We start from the raw sequence: 24746 nt of genomic DNA, 5'->3' as shown, positions 1-24746 counted from the left end.
CTCCATCACACCAACCCTTTCTTTTAACCTATCCTCTGTCTCAATATTGTCAAACAGTTTTCTCAACATTTGCTGCTGGGATGAGCTGCAATTTTTTCCAATTAAACATTGATATGACAGAAGCCATTGGCCCCCACTACAAACACTAGCCACTGACTCCAGCTATTGCATCTGACGCTGCCAACCATGTATCTTCTCTATTGCTAAGACCACCTCTGAAACATTGCTAGATTCCCACCATTGCCACGTCTCATCTTCTGCTGAAACCCTCAATCATACCGTTGTCATCTCTGGACTTGACAAATCCAAGCTGGCCTCACACCTTCTACCTTCAATAAATTAGATCTCATTCAAACGCCTGCTGCCTCTATCCTAACTCATACCAAGTCTCATTCCCTTATCGTCTCCTGCACTCGCTGACCTACCCTGGCTCCTGGTCTGGCAATGGCTGGGTTTTATAATTCGTATCCTGGTTCTCAAGGTCTCATGCCTCCCTCTCGCTGTAATCTTTACCAGCTTCACAGCCCTCTGAGATATCGCCACTCCTTCAATTCTGGCCTCTTCAGCATCCTAGCCTTTTTGTTGCACCACTGGTAACTGTGCCTTCATCTGTCAAAGCTCTGGAATTCCCTCCCTTAATCTCTGTGCTCTCCCTTAAGACATTCCTTAAAACCCACCTCTTTGACCAAGCTTTTAGTAAATCTTCCATTCCCATTCCATGGCTCATAGTCAAGTTTGGTCTCAGTAACTTCCTGTGAACATCTCCGGAGTAACTCATTCATTATATTTCCTTTCTTTAAGTCAGTTGAAAATAAAGTGGAACTGACTGTATTCAGGGCAGCAGGCCCACAATCACCAAAGGTAATTTATACCCACAGACCCAAAAGATTTTCTAACCCTATGTTCCTATTGACGGAGCTGGACAGTAAAGACCAATGAGCTACACAGTTCTCAGGAGCATGTACCAGTGACACGAACGTTGCAACCAACAACATACCTCATCACCAATCAGAAATGCATCGTCAATGGTCAATGTTCTTGGGTCATCAGGGCTGACCCACCACACAGGCCGAAACACAGGGTCACCAAGCACTGCCAGCACTGCAGTCTGTTTAACAATGAGTGGCACGACAAAGGTCTTGTGTCTGTATATGTATGATCGGGTCAAATTCACAATCTGAAATAGAGAGTTCCGTGTTAATGAACAGGGAATCAAAGAGTTTGGGGTAGTTTATGTAGAGAATAGTAGATACCTGGGAGTGAGTTACAGACTGGAATCTAGTCAAGGGGTTTTGGGTGATTTATATAGAGAATAACAAATACTGGGAAGTGAGTTACAGACTAGAATCTAAATCAAGGCATACAAGCTGGTTTATATATATAAAACAGATACTCAGGAGCTAGTTACAGACTGGAATCTAATTGAGGGGTTCAGGTGATTTATGTACAAAATAACTGAAACCTGACAGTGAGTTACAGACTGGAATCTAATCGAGGGGTTCGGGTGATTTATATATAGAATAACAGATACCCGGAGTGAGTTACAGACTGGAATTTAATCGAGGGGTTTGGGTGGTTTATTTTTAAAAATAAATTTAGAGTACCCAATTTATTTTTTCCAATTAAGGGGCAATTTAGCATGGCCAATCCACCTAGCCTGCACATCTTTGGGTTGTGGGGGCGAAACCCACATAAACACGGGGAGAATGTACAAACTACACACAGACAGTGACCCAGAGCCGGGATCAAACCTGGGACTTCGGCGCCATGAGGAAGCAGTGCTAACCACTTTGCCACCATGCTGCCCCAGGTTCAGGTGGTTTATATATAGAATAACAGATACCCGGGAGTGAGTTGTAGACTGGAATCTATTTGAGGGACTCGGGGTGGTTTATATATAGAATAACAGGTCCCCGAGAGTGATTTACAGTCTGGAATTGATTGAAGGGTTCGGGGTGGTTTAAATATAGAATAACAGATACCCGGGAGTGAGTTACAGACTGGACTCTATTCAAGGTTTTGGGGTGGTTTATATACAGAATAACAGGTACCCAGAAGTGAGTTAGAGACTGGAATCTAATCGAGAGTTCGAGTTGTTTATATATCAAATAACAGATACAGGACTTCTGTATGGAAAATTTTCAGACTTGAGACCAGTTACCAGTGGTGTACCACAGGGATCAGTGCTGGGTCCTCTGCTATTTGTGATTTTTATAAATGACTTGGAGGAGGGGGCTGAAAGGTGGGTCAGTAAATTTGCTGATAACACCAATATTGGTGGACTCGTGGATGAGGTGGAGGGCTGTTGTAGGCTGCAAAGAGACATTGATAGGAGATAGAGCTAGGCTGAAAAATGGCAGATGAACATAGAACATAGAACAGTACAGCACAGAACAGGCCCTTCGGCCCTCGATGTTGTGCCGAGCAATGATCACCCTACTTTAAACCCACGTAACCCGTATACCCGTAACCCAACAATCCCCCCATTAACCTTACACTACGGGCAATTTAGCATGGCCAATCCACCTAACCCGCACATCTTTGGACTGTGGGAGGAAACCGGAGCACCCGGAGGAAACCCACGCACACACGGGGAGGACGTGCAGACTCCACACAGACAGTGACCCAGCCGGGAATCGAACCTGGGACCCTGGAGCTGTGAAGCATTGATGCTAACCACCATGCTACCGTGAGGCCCCTGGAGTTGGACCCCAAATGAAGTTTGACCCTGGTAAGTGCGAGGTGATTCATTTTGGTAGAAAAAATTTGAATGCGGATTACAGGGTCAACGGCAGGGTTCTGAGGAATGTGGAGGAACAGAGAGATCTTGGGGTTCATGTCCACAGATCTCTGAAGGTTGCCACTCAAGTGGATAGAGCCGTGAAGAAGGCCTATAGTGTGTTTATTAACAGGGGCCTTTAGTTTAAGAGCCGTGGGGTTATGCTGCAACTGTACAGGACCCTGGTGAGACCACATTTGAAGTATTGTGTGCAGTTCTGGTCACCTCACTATAGGAAGGATGTGGAAGCATTGGAAAGGGTGCAAAGGAGATTTACCAGGATGCTGCTTAGTTTGGAGGGTAGATATAATGAGGAAAGATTGAGGGAGCTTGGGCTTTTCTCTTTGGAGCGGAGGAGGATCAGAGGTGACTTAATAGAGGTTTATAAGATGATGAGGGGGATAGATAGAGTGGACGTTCAGAGATTATTTCCTCGGGTGGATGTAGTTGTTCCAAAGGGGCATAACTATAAGGTTCGGGGTTGGAGATATAGGAGGGATGTCCGAGGTAGGTTCTTTACTCAGAGAGTGGTTAGGGTGTGGAATGGACTGCCTGCTGTGATAATGGAGTCGGACACTTTAGGAACTTTCAAGCGGTTATTGGATAGGCACATGGAGCACATCAGAATGACAGGGAGTGGGATAGCTTGATCTTGGTTTTGGACAAAGCTCGGCACAACATCGAGGGCCGAAGGGCCTGTTCTGTGCTGTTCTATGTTCTATGGCAGCCTTGAAGTGGCTCCTACCCGAAGACGGACTTTAAGACCTTTTCTGTCCGATACACGGGCAAGCTAAAAAGTTAAAAAGCTACAGGTTGTGGCAATAGACCTTCTACTGCAGCGGGGGTTATCCAGAAATGGAAAAATCAAGAAAGAAAGGGCACTCCTCAGATCAAGAGAATTCACAAGGTGCTGGAAGAGAAAAAATGGATGGCGGCCCTGAACTGTGGTCGACAGAGCAGCTGAAGCAATTTATTTCAGCTGAGTTCAGGAATCAGAGATTGGCGGCCTTGGAGGATCTGGCGAGGGCTGTGGGACTCATAAAACTACCCTGGAGAGAGTTGAACAGAGTCTGGAGTCACAGAAGGCGGTGATTCAGAAGTTAGAATAGTAAGTGGCCAAACACGAGGATCAGATTGTCTCTTTAGAGGCCGAGGTTATGGTAATGATGGAGGCGTGGAAAAAGCTTCAGGAAAAAGCTGACGACGTAGAAACCCGCTCTCGCAGGTAGAATTTAAGGATCGTGGGTCTACCTGACGGCACCGAAGGTACGAATGCGATGGAATTTGTGGCTAAAATGTTTGCGAAGCTGGTGAGGGAAGGAATCTTTAACTGCCCTCCCGAACTGGATTGTGCTCATCGGTCCCTGGGAAGAAAACCAAAGGCAGGAGAATGACCACGTGCAATCCTTGTGAGACTGCACCGATACCGTGGCAAGGAAAAGATCCTGAAATAGGCCAAGAAGACCCGTAAATGTTCCTGGGAAGCCCACACAGTTTGTATCTCCCAGGATCTGGGTGCAGAACTGGCCAAGAGAAGGGTTAGTTTTAATAAAGCCAAAGCTGTTCTTTTTTAAAATAAATTTAGAGTACCCAATTCATTTTTTCCAATTAAGAAGCAATTTAGCGTGACCAATCCACCGAGCCAGCTCATGTTTGTGTTGTGGAGGCAAAACTCACGCAAACATGGGGAGAATGTGCAAACTCAACACGGATAGTGACCCAGAGCCGGGATCAAACCAAAAACCTCGGCGCCGTGAGGCTGCAGTGCTAACCACTGTGCCACCATGCTGCCCTCAAAGCTGTTCTTTTTAAGAACAAAATTCAATTTGACATGTTATACCCGGCTCATTTGTGGGTAATATACGGCGAGAAGGAACATTACTTTGACATGCAGGAGGATCGGATAAATTTTAAAAAGATCATGGTTGGGAGACGCATGAGGACGCTGGTCTTTGGGTGGACTTACCTAGAAAACCTAAATATGGTATTGTACTCAGGGAGGTAATGTTGTCATTGGTATTGTTGTTGCTATTCACTTTATACTGTTTATAAATAGTCATAGCATTTTCCGTTGCTGATATTATTCACTTAATACAGATTATATAGATCTGATGTGGAGATGCTGGCATTGGACTGAGGTGAGCACAGTAAGAAGTCTTACAACACCAGGTTAAAGTCCAACAGATTGTTTTGAATCACTAGCTTTCGGAGCACTGCTCTTTCCTCAGGTGAATGAAGAGGTGGGTTCCAGAAATATATATAGAGACAAAGTTGAGTGGTCAGCACGGTGGCGCAATGGATAGCACTGCTGCCTCACGGCGCCGAGGTCCAAGGTTCGATCCCGGCTCTGGGTCACTGTCCGTTTGGAGTTTGCACATTTTCCCCGTGTATCTACTCGAACGAAGAGGAGCCTAACAGACATCTACAGACGCTGAAAGATGCCCTCGTAAGAACGGGATATGGCACTCGACTTATCGATCGACAGTTCCAATGCGCCACGGCAAAAAACTGCACCGACCTCCTCAGGAGACAAATACTGGACACAACCGACAGAGTACCCTTCGTCATCCAGTACTTCCCCAGAGCGGAGAAACAACAACACCTTCTTGGGGGGCGAGCAGGCACGCAGCGTAAAGACCCCGGCTTTTCCTACGGATACGGCCACAGAATTGCCGCGTCCGTGACCATGCATGGCGATGGCCTGCAGCGACCGCACCACGCGTGGACCCGGTCTGCCAAAAACTGGCCCCCTGTGATCAGCCTCGCCAACCCCGGAACACTTCCCACCAGTGCCCCCCCCCCCCGTCTCCTCCAAAGCCCCTCCCCCTTGACTTAGTTCGCAGCCGCCATGCGGGTTCACAAAAGAAAAGGACAAGTGTTCCAAGCTGTCGGGAACTCGGGCCATCGGGGACGGAGCATCGGGGGAGGGCTTCAGGTGACGTCCTGAGATCATCCCGATGGCGTTAAGCGTTTGAGTATGCCGTTTTGGAAAGGGCGGAGCATTGGAAAAGCACCACCGTCCCCGATTTGGGTGCAAACAGGGATTCTCTGGCAGATCGCCGAACGCGATTTCGGTGTCGGGGACTGGAGTATCCAGCCCAGTGCTGATGCACAAAACTCACCTTTAGATCAAAAACCAAACGAGGTTGAGAAAGGGATAGGTGGGACAAGAGGTCAACTCGGAGTTAGATTCGAAAATAAGGGATAGCAGTCCTCATTCGCGAAAGGGTGAGCTTCTCGAAAAGCAGCATAGTGGGAGATAGTGGGTGATGGTGAGTGGTAAATGGGAAGTCACACCCATTGTTTTGGTGAATGTTTGTGCCCCCAATTGGGTGACACTGGCTTTGTGAAGAAGCTGTTGGCTCAGATCCCAGACCTGGATACACATTGGTTGATCTTGGGTGGAGATTTCATAACAGTGCTTGAGCCTGTGCTGGGCCTGTCGTGTTCCAAATCCTGGAAGGTGCCCGGTAAGGGGTGGTAAATTTGGAATATTCGGCGATCGCCGTATCAGATCATGCATCACACATTCCAGATGTGTGTGAGGAGAAGGGGGTATATCAGCGACCGCAGTGGAGGCTAGATGTCGGCTTGCTGGCAGACAAGGGGGTTTATGCAAAGATTGAGGCGGCTATGGTCTCCTACATTGAGATCAACAAAAAGGAGGAGCCCTCACCGTCCATACTTTGGGAGGCCTTGAAGGCGGTAGTCAGAGGTTAGCTGATCTTGATTAAGGCTCATAAAGACAAAATAGAAAGAATGGAAAGTTTGAGACTGGTGGAAGCCATCTTAACAGTTGATAGGAGGTACTCAGAGTCTCCTGATGTAAATCTATTAAAAGAGAGAAAGAAACTGCAGATTGAGTTCAATCTGATATTGACGAGAAAAACAGTGGGACAACTGTGTTGGGTCAGAGGTATATTCTATGAACACGGAGAATAGGGCAGATGGCTGCGTGCATACCAGTTGAGGTGACAGGCGGTAGCGATGGAAATTAGGCGGATAAAGGACTCTGGGGGCAGGGTGGTCATTGACCCAAGGAAGGTGAACAGAGCATTTGACTCTTCTATCAGGGTCTATATAGATCGGAATTTCCGGGAAAAGGCTCAGGTAAGAAACAGTTTCTCGACGACTTAGACTTCCCAGTGGTGGTGAAAGGGATAAAGCAAGGGTTGGGAGCCCCACGTAAACTGGAGGAGGTGATGGAAGGCATTAAGCTGATGCAAACTGGAAAGGTTCTGGAACCGGATGGATTCCCAGTGGAATTTTTATAAAATGTTTGCCACGATTTTGGGGCCACTACTGCCGGAAATGTTCAATGACTCGATGAATAAGGGGGAGCTTCCACCCAAGTTAACACAGGCCTTGATTTCATTATTATAAAGAAAGATAAAGATCTGGAAGACTTTGGATCCTCTCAACCAATTTTGCTTCCAAATGTGGATGCAAAGTTGTTGTCCAAGATCTTAGCGATGTGCCTGGAAGATCAATTACCAGGGGTGATAGCACAGGATCAGACAGGGTTTGTGAAGGGTCGGCAGTTATCGTCAAATATCATGAGATTTTTAAAATGTGGCTATGACACCCCCTCGGGCTGGGAAATGGAGGTAATAATATCTATGGACGTGAAAAGGCGTTGAGTGGGATCGGGTTGAGTGGGAGTACCTTTTCAAAACATTAGGACGGTTTGGTCTTGGGCAGTTTGTTAACTGGATTAGGTTATTATATAGAGCCCCCACAGCTAGTGTGTGTACAAACACCTTCAGTTAAGGTTATTTTAGCTTGCAACGACGAACAAGGCAGCAGTGTTCATTGTCCCTGATGCTCTTTGCACTGGCAATTGAGCCACGGGCAAAGGCGCTTAGGGCATCGGCGAGTGGAGAGGAATTGAGAGTGGAGCACCGAGTCTCCCAGTATGCAGACGACCTGCTGTTATACGTCACAGACCCGGTTTCCAGTATAGATCGGATTTTGGAGAAACTGGCAAAATGTGGCTTGTTCTCAGGATAAAAGCTTAATGTGGAAAAGAGCGAGGTATTCCTGGTCAATGCACAGATAGAGTGGAGGGATTTGACGATGCTACTTTTTCAGCTGGTAAGAACAAGTTTTTGGTATCTAGGGATCCGGGTAGCTCATATATGGGAACAGCTACATAAATTAAACCTGACTAGTCCGGTAGATACAAAGAACAAAGAACAAAGAAAATTACAGCACAGGAACAGGCCCTTCGGCCCTCCCAGCCTGCGCCGATCCAGATCCTTTATCTAAACCTGTCTCCTATTTTCCAAGGTCTACTTCCCTCTGTTCCCGCCCGTTCATATATCTGTCCAGATGCATCATAAATAATGCTATCGTGCCCGCCTCTACCACCTCCGCTGGTAAAGCGTTCCAAGTGTTCATAGGACGAGGAAGGACTTAAAGAGGTGGGATTTTCTCCCGCTGCCTCTGGCGGAATGCATCCAGACTCTGAAAATGACGGTCCTTCCGTTTCTGCTTGTCTTTCAGAACCTCACGATCTTCTTGAGTAAATCTTTTTTCATGCGGATGAACAGGATGATCTCGAACTTTATATGGGCGGGGAAGCTACCTAGGACTTGGAGGGTGTTTTTGGAGTGGGACAGAGAGTCGGGTGGTTTGGATTTACTGAATTTTCTGAACTATTATTGGGCAGCGAATGTGGAGAAGGTTCGGAAGTGGGCTATAGAGGGGGTTCAGTGTGGAGACAGACGGAGGAGGCCCCATGTAGGGGGACAAGTCTGAGAGCACTGCTGTCGGTGCCCCTTCCATTCTCACCAGCGAAGTACTTCACAAGTCCGGTCATGGTTGCCTCTTTGAGGATCTGGAACCAGTTCAGGCAGCATGTTAAGATAAAGAGCATGTCGTTGTGGACTCCAATTTATAATAATCATAGATTTACCCTGACAGGGCTCGACATAGCATACAAGGAGTGGAGGCATGAGGGGATAGAGTGGTGCAGAGATTTGCAAAATTAGAGGAGCTTGTGGAGAAATTTCACTTGCAAGAGTGGAAAGGGTTCCAGTACCTGCAGAACAAAGATATTTTGTAAAAAGAGTGGGCCACATTTCCCCGGTTGTCACTGACGTTACTGATTGAAAAGATTGTGTCAGAGGATGAGATTGGAGAGGGCAATATTTCCTACATTTATGGATAGCTGATGGAAAGTGAGAAAGCCTCATTGGAGCAGATTAGGAGGAAATGGGAGGACGAATGTAGGAAACATTTGAATGAGGGATTTGAAGTGAGGCTCTGAGAAGGATAAATTCAACCTCTTCGTGTGTGAGGTTAAGTTTAATACAATTTAAGGTGCTGCATAGAATGCACTTGACAAAGTCGTGCTTATTTTGTCCAGACATGGACGATAAACGCTGGCGATGCTCCAGCAGGCCAACAGACCACACTTATATGTTTTGGTCCTGTCCAGAACTGGTGGTGTTTTGAGAATCCTTTGTGAGGATTATATCAGAGATTATAGGGCTGAGACTAGCACCGAGTCCATGGGTGGCAATTTTGGGGGCTTTAGACGGTCCAAGGCTGCAGATGGGGAGAGAGGCCGACGTGTTAGTCTTTGCCTCCCTGATAGCCTTGAGGAGGATCTTGTTTGGTTGGTGAGCCTTGAAGCCGCCTCAGTCAGTGGGATGGGCGAGTGATATGGCAGAATTCCTCCATTTGGAAAAGATAAAGTTTGCCATGAAGGGATCAGAGGTCGGTTTCCATTTGCGCTGGAATCCATTAATCTCCTTCTTTAAGGATTGGTGAGGGGTGGCTGGGTTGGGGGGCTAGAGAGTGGGGCCTTTTGGGGGTTTATTTTCTTCTTTTTTTTAATCTATTCTTTAAAATATAATTACAAAGTGAGCAGGTAGAGTTTAAGAGAGAGGACTTTGTTGATAAATACTTTTACAAAGTTTTTGATAGTGTATTTTGTATATCATCTGAAAATGCCGCGTACAAAGTAATAAAAAAAACACAGGTACCCGGGAGTGAGTTACAGACTGGAATCTAATCGAGGGGTTTGGATGGTTTATATATAGAATAACAGATACCCGGGAGTGAGTTACAGACTGGAATCTAATCGAGGGGTTCGGGTGGATTATATATAGAGTAACAGGTATCCGGGAGTGAGTTACAGACTGGAATCTAATCGAGGGGTTCGGGTGGTTTATATATAGAATAACAAATACCCGAGATTGAGTTACAGACTGGAATCTAATCGAGGGGTATGGCGTGGTTTATATATAGAATAATAGATATCCGGGTGTGAGTTACAGACTGGAATCTAATCGAGGGGTATGGCGTGGTTTATATATAGAATAATAGATATCCGGGTGTGAGTTACAGACTGGAATCTAATCGAGGGGTTTGGGTGGTTTATATATAGAATAATAGATATCCGGGAATGAGTTACAGATTGGATTCTAATCGAGGGTTTTGTTAGGGTTTATATATAGAATAACAGATACCCGGGAGTGAGTTACAGACTGGAATCTAATCGAGAGGCTGGATTCTCCGCTCCTGAGACTAAGTGTTGACGCCAGGGCTGGATTTGTGGACTTCCACGGCAGCAAAACTGGCGCTGCACCTGGCCTGAACCGATTCAGTGACTTTAAAGGGCTAGCACCAGCTCCACGTGGAACACAATCAATTCTAATGAGAAACGGTGCCGGATTTGCTGGATTCGCGATTGACACTCAGGAGGCTGACAAGCTGCAGCCGCATAGACACACTTCACTCCACACACACACCATCCCAGCTAACAAGATGGCAGTAAGGAGAGCGGCCCAAAATTCACCGGCGCCGAGCTGGAGACTCTCCTGAATGCGTTGGAGGAATGGCGCTTAACCCTGTCCCCCGGCCTGGAAAGGAGGCTGCTACATGCCGCCATTTCACGTGCCTGGGCGCAGATGGCAGAGGTGGTGAGCGCCGTGAATAACACCGTCCGGATCGACCAGCAGTGTCGTAAAAAATTACAGCTCCTCAGGGCAGCCAGGGTGAGTAGGCAGCACTGTGCCCCTAGCACTAACCCCTGTCCCACCCAAAACCTGACCCCCAACCCCCCTTCCTCCCCCCCCCCCCCCCCCCCGGCAGCACCACCCCCATTCCACCCTCACACTCACCCCCACATTACCATCCCTCCATACCACCCTCAGCCTCATCATCATCCCCACCACCCCCACCACCCCCACTCCCCCTTGGCACGCAGTCTAATTTTGTGTCTTGCATGACCTGCTGGTGATGGGCCGTGTCCATCTGATGTCCCCCGTCCCCAGCCAATATCACAGCCGGAACCCCCCTGTGAGCCGAGCACTGAGCAGTCCGGACAGCAGCCCTCAATCCGAGACCCAGGACACCCCGGAGCTCGAGTCCAAGGATGACACAGATTTCCTATCACAGCTGTCTCCATCACCCTCCACCATCCCAGAGATACTCGCCTCGGTTGGGTACTTTAGTGAAGAGACTCCTAGGACACTATCTGGTGCGCACCACACAGTTGATCCACATCAGGTAGAGGTAGGAACTCCCGAGGGGGCGGATGGTCGGAGGGCGGGCCGACCCCAGGAACCAGCTGCCGTCCAGTCAGGTTTCAGGCTTCTGGAACGGACAGTCCCACTGATTATGGAGATGCAGTCGCAGAGCCAGGGACAAGAGGGGTTGTCGGTGAGTATCCAGTGCCTGTAGGTGCAATTGGAGGATTCCAACCACATGCAGGAGCAGGAGGTGGTGCCGACCATGCGTGCCATCCAGGCCAACACCACACGGGTGCTGTCCACGGTGGAGGCATTCGGGGCGAGGGTTGTGGCTATGGATTAGCATGTCCAAGGCCTGGGGCATTCTGTGCACGCGCTGACCGAGGCCCGGGACAGGGTTGCCGCCTCACAGGCAGCCGAAATTGCAGCAGCGCTCCTCAGCGTGGCCCAGTCACAGCGGGCCATGGCTGAGAACGTCTTCCAGAGAGAGAGATGGCCCAGTCACTGGCTGATGTGACACAGAACCCAGAAGGTGGTGGCACAGTCAATGGGTGATGTGGCATAGTCCCAGGCAACGATGATCCACTCCCTGTGCTCCATGGCCACAAACATGCGGACCCTGGCCGAGACCAGAGCGGGCCACCAGGACTGACAGTGCCAGGTGGCAGGGAAGCCTCAGGGGATGGCTCTGCTCACACCCCTGTCCTATGGAGTAGCCCGGGGGCTATCGGGCACCCCAAGGGAGGAGGAGGTGATGTGGCCAGTGCCGATGTCTCCCACAGGGGAGGTGCAGCAACACTGCATCACCTCGGATGGCCCCCCTCCTGTCCCTGGTGCATCTGGTGGTCAGAGCAGAACAGGGTAGCACCATGCCACCTGGGACACCTGAGCAGCAGCCGGGCCCATCTGGGCTCGGTTGTCCTAGAAAATGGCCGCCAACGGGGGTCCCAGGTCGCAGGGCGTGATTCACAGCAGGCCGCCTCCACTCCTGATGTTCTGTCTGGAAATCACCTAGATGTAGGGCCCATAAGGCCAGCAAGTTAGAGACCAGTTAATTTGGCATGGGTGCAGGGTACAGTTTAGTGATAGGGACTAGGGCACGATCTGTAAATATTTGTGCACATTAAATGCCTGTTAATGTTATAACCTGTCTCGGTGCTCTGTCAGATGGGTGTGAGGGGTGGGATGGTCTGGGATGGCCAGAGAGGAGATGCGCGGGGGGGGTTGGGGGGGGGGGGGGGGGGGGGGGGATGGGCGGACATTGTGGGTGTATTGTGTCATGAGAGTGTCTCTTTACGAAATGTTTTTGTCTTATCACATGGCCTCAGTGATTTCATTGTGTGGGTGGAGCTGGGCTGTGGCTCTGGGTTTTCCTTTTGCTTTGAGTGTGGACTGGTTTGAACTGCACAGGTTGAAAGACGTTTCTCGCTATCTTTATTTTAAAAGCTGTTTCCAGACTGCTTGATAATTTAAAAAAAGATAATTGCTTTCTGGAAGGAATTCAAACCTGCTGTTTGGAATGGGGAACAAGAGCTTCAATATCAGGTCTTATACCAGGAAGAATGCCGTGTGCTGGGCCACACCTTTGAAAAGGAGTTTCTGGTTTTACTTGGATTTTGTTATTGAGTTGGAGCAGTTAAGGGGGAATTCATTAAGGGATACACATAGATTATTGTAGCTGTATGGGATCTTTGTATGTGTAGTTGATAATGCTTACTGTGTGTGTTTATACAGTTGTTAACTAAATTTGTGGAATAAAGCTTGTTTTATAAATTTAAAAGTAGCTAGGAACTCTGTTGAATAACACCTGAAAGCCGGCTCTTGTGCTCATCGTAACCAAATTCAATAAACAGTTGTAGGTCAGGTGAACTCCACGATATACTTTCGAGTTTTCTAAACCCTGGCCCATAACACCTGAGCTCCCCCTCCACCCCCAACCCCCCGCCCCCGACAGCCAAGACCTCAGCGGATACCCCAGCCGGGTTGGGGTGTCTCGAACGTGTCAGGGATTGTCGAGCGTTCCAAGATGAAAGCATCAAGCGCACTGCCCGGGTATCGGGTGCAGACGTGCATGATGTGCAGCTCATGGTAATATTGGCTGCACGTTCATCGAGTGGAACCCCTTTTGGTTTGTGTAGAGAGGTCTGTCATCTGCAGGTGCTCGTGGGGTAACATGCATCCCGTCGATCACCCCCTGGACCTTGGGCATCCTGTCGATGGCGGTGAACCTCGCTGCCCGGGTATCCTGCAGGGCTCAGTCCACATTGAAGTGGATGTATCGTGTCGACTGGCCATATGGGGTCTCCGTGATGGCATGGATGCACTTGTGCATCGAGGTCTGTGTAATGCCGGCCAGTTTCCCACACGATTGCCTCGTGGCGTAAAAGTTCAGGGCGACCATCACCTTGATGGTCAGCGGGAGCAAGTGTCCTCCCCATTCCCCCATGGTGCCAGGTGCGCCATGATCTGGCAGATATGTCGCACTATCACCCTGCTCAGTCGGAGTTCTCAATGGCATGCCTGGTCTGGCAGGTCTTCTAATGATAGGCTCTGCTGGTACACGTGAGGCCTCATGCGGTGTGTCCTTTGTACCTCCTCCTCCTCGGCCTGTTGGGCGGTGGGCTCTCCATTCTGAGTGGCTGCCTCCTGTTCCTCTGCGGCAGGCTCACTTATTCAGGTTCCTCCTCGAGCAGTGCTAGCTCGTAGAGCCACAAGGCATCTATCAGGGCTGATTAGCAGGAAGGCCAATATTGCTGGTTGAATTCCAATATCAATTGCCTGCAGGGGGTGAAAGGCTGACATGTTAGCGTGGTGCATACCCTCTGCCCAACCAGGTCCATCAGGCCACATGATGGTCCTGGTTGGCACTGCGTGCTTTACCTCCGCATGCCCCCTCCCATTTCTGCATCCCTGGCGCCCATCCCTGATGCCCGGGGTACCGTAGACTGGCGCTGCCCTTGCCAGCGGTATGATCCGTGGTTCCTGCCCGGCACCCCACTGGGGCTACAGTGGGCATTGCCCTTGTTTGGGCTGCCTGATACCCTGCTGACGGGTGGCAGCCGTTTGGATAAGAAAATAAGAACTAGCAGCAGGAGTAGGCCATCTGGCCCCTCGAGCCTGCTCCACCATTCAATGAGATCATGGCTGATCTTTTGTGGACTCAGCTCCACTTTCCGGCCCGAACATCATAACCCTTAATCCCTTTATTCTTCAAAAAACTATCTATCTTTACCTTAAAAACATTTAATGAAGGAGCCTCAACTGCTTCACTGGGCAAGGAATTCCATAGATTCACAACCCTTTGGGTGAAGAAGTTCCTCCTAAACTCAATCCTAAATCTACTTCCCCTTATTTTGAGGCTATGCCCCCTAGTTCTGCTTTCACCCGCCAGTGGAAACAACCTTCCCGCATCTATCGTGGTGGGGATGTGGTTGAAGGTGGGATGTGTGGCAGGAGCTGGGGGCACCCTGTATGCTTCATCCGATGCTAGTGCTTATGTAGTTACATTGTATATCTTGTGTTGCCCTATTATGTATTTTCTTTTATTCCCTTTTCTTCCCATGTACCTAATGATCTGTTGAGCTGCTCGCAGAAAAATACTTTTCACTGTACCTCGGTACACGTGACAATAAACAAATCCAATCCAATCATAGAGATGGTGGCACTCTGCAGAACAAGGGGCCAAGTGGGTGGTCAGTGGGGTGCGCAATAAGATGGCTGCCTTGCAGGCCGCGGCAATGGCGGTCCGTGGCTGGGCACTGCCCCAGTCCCACGGGGGCCACTTCGACCACTTGGTCCATTCCCCCACCATCAACCCATCCCAATGCCCGGGCAGGGCACCCCCCCACCCCAGTCAGCCCGGCCAGTGTTCCACCCGGCAGCCCAGTCATGCCTTTCTGTGTCCTATCTCCTCTATCTCCCTCATCATCACGACGCCAGTTTCACAATTTTTAAAAGCACAATGAATCGCGCCATCGGGAACTTGGCCCATCGGAGGTGGAGAATCTCGGAGACCCCAGAGAATACTGGGTCAAGCCCGCTAATGACATGCAAACGGTGTTTACTGTACATGTGTTCCATAACACATTGGCACCGCTATCGAGGCAAAGGAGAATTGCAATTTGCCGTCAAATCAGCGTCCGCTGCGATTTTGCCTTCAGAACTAATTCTGCGCCCAATTGTGTTTCCGGATTCCAGTGTGGCCGATGGAGAATCCCGCCCAAGGGGTCCGGGATGGTTTATATATAGAATAACAGATACCCAGGAGTGAGTTACAGACTGGAATCTAATCGAGTGGTTCGGGATGATTCATATATAGAATAACAGATATCCGCGAGTGAGTTACAAACTGGAGACTAATTGGGGGATTTGGGTGTTTTATACATACGATAACAGATACCCAGGAGTGAGTTACAGACTGCAGTCTATTTGGGGGGATTTGGGTGTTTTATATATACGATAACAGATACCCAGGAGTGAGTTACAGACTGCAGTCTATTTGGGGGGATTTGGGTGTTTTATACATACGATAACAGATACCCAGGAGTGAGTTACAGACTGCAGTCTATTTGGGGGGATTTGGGTGTTTTATATATACAATAACGGATACCCGAGAGTGACAGACTACAATTCAATAGGCAACCTTCAAATGTCCAGTTAAAGGCCCACAGTATGCCTCCCCCTCTCCCCACATACCCAGCTCTCTCCAAAGGCCCAAGGTGGAGTACTGAATGACATCACGGGCAGGAAGGACACGACCTGCAACCAGCGAACAAACAGCTCCTCATCTGCTAGGAACCCATTCGTCAATGAACCTCCTGAAAAGTCAAAGGCCACAAATTAAAGGTCAGTCACATGTTTTGCCTTGTAGGACAAGACCAGCTTATGCATGTTACTGAATTAATTTCAGAGAAAGTGGAGAGATTCTCATTTACTTGATATCCATGTAATGGAATAATGGGTTAATGTATCTCTAATGTGAGGAGCAGCATCTAGGATTCTGCTGGGGTACATGACTGGACCTCTGTTGTGTTCAAATCCTAAACCTCAAAGTTTCAGGAAAGATATAGAGGCAGAGGGTGAGAACACAAATTTTCCAGGAGTGGGCACAGGGACAGAGAGTGAGAGCACAGATCTCCCAGGAGCGTTCACAGAGACAGTGAGTGAGAACTCGGATCTACCAGGAGTGGGCACAAAGACAGGGTGAGAGCACAGATCTCAAAGGAGTGGGCACTGAGGTAGAGGGTGAGAGCACAGGTCTCCCAGGAATGGGGACGGCGGTAGAGGGTGAGAGCACAAGTCTCCCAGGAATGGGGACGGAGGTAGAGGGTGAGAGCACAGGTCTCCCAGGAATGGGGACGGTGGGAGGTGTAGACAGAGTCAATGAATGGTGGGCAGATTTGCTTGATGGACTGGGCTGTGTTCACGACTCTCTGTAGTTTCTTAGGGTCTTCAGCCGAGCAGTTGCCATACCAGGCTGTGATGCAGCCAGATAGGATGCTTTCAATGGCGCATCTGTAAAAATTGGTTAAGAGGCAATGTGGATATGCTGAATTTCCTTAGTTGCCTGAGGAAGTATAGGCGCTGTTGTGCTTTCTTGACCCTAGCGTCGACGTGGGTGGACCAGGAAAGATTGTTGATGTGCACACCTAGGAATTTGAAGCTGTCAACCATCTCCACCTTGGCACCATTGATGCAGACAGAGGTGTGTACGATACTTTGCTTCCTGAAGTCAATAATATAATAATCTTTATTGTCACAAGTAGGCTTACATTAACACTGCAATGAAGTTACTGTGAAAAGCCCCTAGTCGCCACATTCTGGTGCCTGTTCGGATACACAGGGAGAATTCAGAATGTACAAATTACCTAACAGCATGGCTTTCAGGACTTGTGGGAGGAAACCGGAGCACCTGAAGGAAACCCACGCAGACACAGGGAGAATGTGCAGACTCCTCACAGACAGTAACCCAAGCCGGGAATCAAATCTGGGACCCTGGAGCTGTGAAGCAACGGTGCTACCTACTGAGTTACCGTGCTGAAACGACCAGCTCCTTAGTTTTGCCGACGTTGAGGGAGAGATTTTTGTCATTACACCACGCCACTAGATTCTCTATCTCCCTCCTGGATTCAGACTCATCGTTGTTCGAGATCCGACCCACTATAGTCGTGTCATTAGCAAGCTTGTAGATGGAGTTTTGCCATAGACATGTGTGTATACGGAGTATAGTAGGGGGAAAAGTACGCAGCCTTGCGGAGCCCCGGTAATGAGGACTATCGTGGAGGAGGGGGTATTGTTTATTCTTACTGATTGTGGTCTATGGGTAAGGAAGTCGAGGATCCAGTTGCAGAGGGAGGAGCCAAGTCCTAGGTTTTGGAGTTTTAATATGTGTTTGGCTGGGATTATGAAGGCGGAGCGGTAGTCAATGAATAAGAGTCTGACATAGGACTCCTTGTTGTCGAGATGCTCCAGCAGTGAGTGTAGGGCCAGGGACATGGCGTCTACTGTGGACAGGTTGTGGTGGTATGTGAATTTCAGTGGATCAAGGCATTCTGGGAGAATGGAGTTGATGTGTCTCATGACCAACCTCTCGATGTATTTCATAATGACAGACGTTAAGGCCACCAGACAGTATTCATTGAGGCATGTTGCTTCCCCTCATACACTAATTTATTTCTCCTGATTAACCTTGATCTCTGCTGTTTCTTCCATTCTGATTAGATTGGTGCAGCATTGGTGAGCAACTTCAAAAGGATTTTTCATATTTATGACGAACCAGAAAAAAAGGCATGTTCAATATACTAGTCATTTCAAGTTGAGACAGAAGATTTATAAAATAACACCAAGTTGTCATTAAATATAAAGCTTCTCTTAGAGCAGCTGTTAGTTGAACTTCATTACCAATATGTGACACAAAGTTGAGCCAACAGACTTTGCTTTGCAAAAAGGAATATCAAAGAATCCCTACAATACAGAAGGAGGCCATTCCATCCATTGAGTATGCGCCGACCTTCAGAAAGAGAACCCTACCTAGGCCCACTCCCCCTCTCTATTCCCCTAATCCAACCTAACCTGCATATTCCTTGTGCATTAAGGGACAATTTAGCATGGCCAATCCATCTAACATGCACATCCTTGGACACCAGGGGCAATTTAGCATGGGCAATCCACCTAACCTGCACATCTTTGGACACTAAGGGTAATTTAGCATGGCCAGTCCACCTAATTGCACATCTTTTGACTGAGGGAGGAAACCGGAGCACCTGGAGGAAACCCACGCAGACATGGGGAGAATGTGTAAAATACACACAGTCATCCAAGGATGGAATTGAACCCAGGTCCCTGGTGCTGTGAGGCAGCAGTGCTAACCTGTGCCATACCAATATGTTTGTACCATACTGTTCAATGTAATCACAAGTTTCAGGTCAATGGACTGTACTTCTAGTTTAAATAAAACATTAGCAACCCCAAATATTTATGGTAAAATGTGAAGCAATAGCTGCAATCAGGCAGCACGGTAGCACAGTAGTTAGCACTGTTTCTTCACAACGCCAAGGTCCCAGGTTTGATTTCCACTAGTGTCACCATTTGTGTGGAGTCTGCACGTTCTCCTCGTGTCTGCGTGGGTTTCCACCCGGTGGTCCGGTTTCTGCCCACAAGTCCCGAAAGAGACATCCTGAATTCTCCCTCCGTGTACCCGAACAGACGCCGGAATGTGGCGACTAAGGGATTCTCACAGTAACTTCATTGTGGTATTAATGTAAACCTACTTGTGACAATAATAAAGATTATTATTATAAATGTTTTTAATTAATGGGAAAATTATGGTCCAACTGAAGGCCTGAGTGATGCTTCATTTGTGTCACAATCTGTTTATGCATCAAATGAACTGGTAAAATGATTTCCTTTCTTGCTTTGTCAGTTTGTTTGTACAAGGTAAGCTTGTGGATTTTGTCAAACACAGAGAAGAGATATCAAAAATTATTGTAGCTTGTCATAATATACACATCAGTATATCATGGTGCAGACACACTGACTGACACACTGCAAGACCAATCAACACACACAACACAGCAGCCAATCACCAGTTAGAGCACGGTCACTATAAAGCCAGAGGGCACTAGTTTTCCCGCTCATTCGGGATGCAGCCTCTGAGAAGGACAGAGCTCACAGCTTGTTGCACAGACCTTCACCATGTGCTAACAGTTTAGACTGGTCAGGATAGGCATAGGTCTTCAGTTAATCTAACATAGTGTCGACCCACAGTGAAAGTATGTTCAACAGTTCTTAGCTTAATAAAATAGTGTTGTACTATTACAAATGTTGGTAGCCTGTCTATGCCACTGCTAAGGTAAACGCAGTCTCCACAGATCCAGAGTACCCAACACATCATAGTACCAGTATGTGATGTTAGAGTTTAATAGACCTACCTTCAAGTGATCTGCCTTCGGCCAGCAATCAGCCATCCTGCAAAATGGACAGCATCCGTCCCCCCACCGGCGCTCCGCATCATCGGCAACCTCGGTGCCAATTGGAGAATCTTTAAACAACAATTCCAGCTTTACCTTGAAGCCACAGACCTGGAAGCTGCTTCAGACGCCAGGAAGATCGCTCTCTTCCTCTCCATGGCCGGGGACCACGCCATCCATATCTTCAACTCTCTCACTTTTGCTGAAGGTGAAGACAAGTCAAAATTCAAGATGGTCCTCCTCAGATTTGACAGTCACTGCGACATCGAGGTGAATGAAAGTTTCGAGCGCTATGTCTTCCAACAGCGTTTGCAGGGTAAGGATGAACCTTTCCAGTCCTTTCTCACCCACCTTCGCATCTTTGCGCAGTCCTGTAATTACGGGTCTATCTCCGACTCCATGATACGCGACCAGATCGTTTTCGGTGTTCAGTCGGACCCCCTACGCCAGCAGCTCCTCAAGGTTAAACAGCTCACCCTTGCGATTGCCATCGAGACCTGCGTTCTGCATGAACACGCCACTAACCGATACTCGCACATTCAAGCGGCTGAAATGGCGCGGCAAGGTCCCCACGAGGCAGAACGGGTGCAAGCAGTCAAGCAACTCCAGGGCCTCAGCCTGGATGAGGGCGGCCATTTTGCGCGCTTTTCACGGCATCCCGTGCATGCGCGCACTGAATGAGGGGATGGCGACGCCGAAGATCGCACTGCGCAGGTGTGCACCACGTACGACCACACCGCGCATGCGTGGTGGCGCACCGAGCATTCTGACGTCACGACGTGCGGCAACTGTGGCTCCGCCCACTTAAAGTGGCAATGTCCTGCAAGATCCCGACACTGCCTACAATGTGGCAAACTTGGCCACTATGCTGCTTTATGCAGGTCTGCTCAACCTACTACCTCTCGTCGCTCCAACCAGCTACGCAGAGGTGTCCGCGCCATCCAGCCCATGGTCACCGAATCCGATTCTGACCTGATGCCTGACCTTGGCACCGAGGACCCTAAAGCTCCATTTCGGGTCGGTATCATTACCAAACACAGGATGCCCTCGAAGACAAAAGTCCAGCCTCTCCCGATATTCAGCATTGATCCGGACGACGAGTGGTGTGCCACCCTCACGGTCAACCGATCCCGAATCCGATTCCGCCTGGACACCGGCGCTTCAGCCAATCTCATTGCGCGATCTGACCTCAAAAGCCTCTGTGTCAAGCCGACCATCCTGCCATCAGCCTGACAGCTATTGGACTATAATGGCAATGCCATTGCTGCCAGTGGCTCGTGCCAACTTGAAGTCGCGCACCGGTCACTAAAAGCTAACATGCCATTTGAAATAGTGGGATCCTCCAAAGCCTCCCTGCTTGGTGCGCAAGCATGCAAACTCCTGAACCTTGTCCAAAGGGTTCACTCCCTGTCGCTCTGCCACCCTCCGACTCTGACACAGTCCAGCCCATTCCAGATCAGGCGGCCCCTGACCCACCCTTGAGGCGGTCAACCAGAATTCGTCGGCCACCTCAGAGACTAAATTTATGAACTTTCTGAATTCATGGACTCTCTGAATTGTGTTGTTGCTTTGTTTAATCAACTCACTGGTTTGTACATAATGTTGCTCTAGTTACTCTTTTGTTGCATACTGTCCATCTGCAGTAGACACCTTCCAATGTAAATAGCTTAGTGTTTATGTACATAGTCTTGTAAATATGCCTTCACATGCCACATGTAGTTAGGAACATTCTCATCACACATTATTTATTACCATGAACACACAATTTTTTATAAAAGGAGGGATGTCATAATATACACATCAGTATATAATGGTGCAGACACACCGACTGACACACTGCAAGACCAATCAACACACACAACACAGCAGCCAATCACCAGTTAGAGCACGCTCACTATAAAGCCAGAGGGCACTAGTTTACCCGCTCATTCGGGATGCAGCCTCTGAGAAGGACAGAGCTCACAGCTTGTAGCACAGACCTTCACCATGTGCTCACAGTTTAGTCTGGTCAGGATAGGCATAGGTCTTCAGTTAATCTAACATAGTGTCTACCCACAGTGCAAGTATGTTCAACAGCTCTTAGCTTAATAAAATAGTGTTGTACTATTACAAGTGTCTATGTCACTGCTAAGGTAAACGCAGTCTGCACAGATCCAGAGTACCCAACACATCATAGCTGAGACCTGACTTGCTACAGCTATGAATTCAAAAATAATGTTGTTGAATTGGTAACAGATGTTAGACACACAAACATTGGTGGCTTACAGGGATATGCAAGAAAAATATCTTCAGTGAAGTTTAAAAAAGGCAAATGAGGCCACTGGTCAAATTGTACATAACACGGGTCGACATGCAAGGAATGTAATCCAAGTGAACGGTACTGTATATTCATTTAATCACTGTTTGTACAGAAAGATTGAAATGTTTCTGCGTTTGTGGGGCAAGACTATCAGAATACACTGGGATACAGTCATGAGGGTTAACTGTCAGTGTTGCATGCTTTAAAGAAGTTCCTTCACCTTTGGGAATCGGTGAACTTATTATTCTTGTCAGAGGGAAAGCGCTCAGTTGACCTGCACAAAAAAGTATGATGACCAACGTATCTAATTCTGGCTTGCATTTAATAATGTAAACATGTTAGCTTTTGAAATCACTTAAGGGAGACGATTGCTGCGCAGGAGAGTCAGTTGATACTTTAAACAATCTCAAAATGGGAGTAGTTACAAGGGTGAAGAAGAATGTTTTAATGAGAAAAAAACTTAAAAGACCGAGAAGAATTGGGGATGGCAACATGTCAGTATATCTAAAGGCAGCAGGATCTTTCTTCAACACAACCATGTGCATATTAAGCATACAGATGATCGAAGAGATGTAATGTGTCTGCTTTCAAAGAAAGTTTTGTTATGATCTAAAAGTGAAAAATAATTTGTGTAACTACAGAATAAATGCACAAATGGGGTAATTATCAAGGGTATACTTTTCGATGATGAGGAGGTCTTGTGGTGCAGTAGGTCATGTCCCTGCCTCTGATCCAGAAGCTCTGGGTTCAAGTCCCACCTTAGGATGTAGCCAAAAAGGTTGAGCTTCAACTTGTAAATCCTGCCTACATCTGCTAGCAACAAAAGCAGGAGAGATCCCTGATCAGCCACATGATGGAAATAAAATTGGAGCCTCTCCCATCACTATTCATAGCTACAGAAGTGTTCACATTGCCACAGTAACACGACTCCCTGAATGAACTGTAATACATACAGTGGTGAAATAACCCTGCTCAATGTGGTTTATGACAGGGAAGCTGGGTAAATGAAAGGATGCATAGTCACAGGACGTGGCAGTTAGGATGAAGTATTTGTAAGCCCTTCGTGTTGATTCTTTTCTTCCCCTTTTTTGTTTTTTGCTGTATTTGGACATATACCTTTAAGTTGAGCAGAGGAAGAAAGGAATTTAAAGTTACAAAAGAGGACACTGCTAGTTTCAAGCAACAAAACTCAGACTTTGTGGCACTCGAGAAATGGGGGGAGGGGGGGGGGACTCAGTTCGATTGGTGGTCAATGAATTGGCCAAAAGTCCATATTCTGTCCGTTAACCAGTGATAATTGGATCCTGCCCGAGTGGGATGATTTCCACAGACCAAAGTAAAGCAGAGTTTGAATCCTGAATGCTAAAAGGGGAAAGGACCTGCTCTCACTCCAGAAAAACTACTGTTATTCTGAGGCTGCAGAGCCCTGAATGAACCTACAGTGAAAACCTCAAACTGAAAGTCTAAATTTGAGGAAGGTGTGCTATAAGACAACCATTTAAAACAAAAACTTTTATTCTTTTCATTATTATATTACACCCCTCTTCTTCCCTCTGTGTTTGTCTGTCTTGGGCATGTGTGCAGGGGGGAGGGCAAATTTAGGAATTAGATAATAGTTAATCTGTTATATTTGGTGCATATTTAATTATAGTTACTGTCACTGTTACTGTTATTAATAAACTTAATTTGGGCAGCACGGTAGCATTGTGGCTAGCGCAATTGCTTCACAGCTCCAGGGTCCCAGGTTCGACTCCCGGCTTGGGTCACTGTCTGTGCGGAGTCTGCACATCCTCCCCGTGTGTGCGTGGGTTTCCTCCGGTTTCCTCCCACAGTCCAAAGATGTGCAGGTTAGGTGCAGGTTCAAAGACTTTATGGTGGAACAGTTGAGGAGCAGTGGAGAAGCTTCCAAGCGATTTTTCACAGTGCTCAGCAAAGGTTTATACCAACAAAAAGGAAGGACGGTAGAAAGAGGGAAAATCGACCGTGGATATCTAAGGAAATAAGGGAGAGTATCAAATTGAAGGGAAAAGCATATAAAGTGGCAAAGATTGGTGGGAGACTAGAGGACTGGGAAATCTTTAGGGGGCAACAGAAAGCTACTAAAAAAGCTATAAAGAAGAGTAAGATAGAGTATAAGAGTAAACTTGCTCAGAAAATAAAAAAAGACAGTAAAAGTTTTTACAAATGTATAAAACAAAAAAGAGTGGCTAAGGTAAGTATTGGTCCTTTAGAGGATGAGAAGGGAGTTGTAATAATGGGAGATGAGGAAATGGCTGAGGAACTGAACAGGTTTTTTGGGTCGGTCTTCACAGTGGAAGACACAAATAACATGCCAGCGACTGATAGAAATGAGGCTATGACAGGTGAGGACCTTGAGAGGATTGTTATCACTAAGGAGGTAGTGATGGGCAAGCTAATGGGGCTAAAGGTAGACAAGTCTCCTGGCCCTGATGGAATGCATCCCAGAGTGCTAAAAGAGATGGCTAGGGAAATTGCAGATGCACTAATGATGATTTACCAAAATTCACTAGACTCTGGGGTGGTCCTGGTGGATTGGAAATTAGCAAACGTGACACCACTGTTTAAAAAAGGAGGTAGGCAGAGAGCAGGAAAGTATAGGCCAGTGAGCTTAACTTCGGTAGTAGGGAAGATGCTGGAATCTATCATCAAGGAAGAAATAGCGAGGCATCTGGATAGAAATTGTCCCATTGGGCAGA

At 47.8% G+C, this 24746-nt stretch overlaps 1 protein-coding gene across 2 annotated transcripts in view; it reads right to left on the bottom strand.

Annotated features, from left to right (window-relative positions):
• Positions 1–24746, bottom strand: part of si:ch211-236l14.4 (SITS-binding protein) — a 274084-nt gene that overhangs the window by 1646 nt on the left and 247692 nt on the right. For both annotated transcript variants that reach the window (XM_038807329.1, XM_038807330.1), the window contains 2 exons: positions 15958–16079; positions 998–1177 (listed from right to left, as the gene is read on the bottom strand). In XM_038807329.1, coding sequence (XP_038663257.1) covers positions 998–1177; positions 15958–16079 — 302 coding nt within the window. The remainder of the gene's footprint in view (positions 1–997; positions 1178–15957; positions 16080–24746) is intronic.

Source organism: Scyliorhinus canicula, chromosome 9 (genome assembly GCF_902713615.1).
Source record: "Scyliorhinus canicula chromosome 9, sScyCan1.1, whole genome shotgun sequence".
Lineage (NCBI taxonomy): Eukaryota > Metazoa > Chordata > Chondrichthyes > Carcharhiniformes > Scyliorhinidae > Scyliorhinus > Scyliorhinus canicula.
Note: the sequence above shows the minus strand (reverse complement) of the source record. Positions and strands in the feature narration are given on the sequence as shown.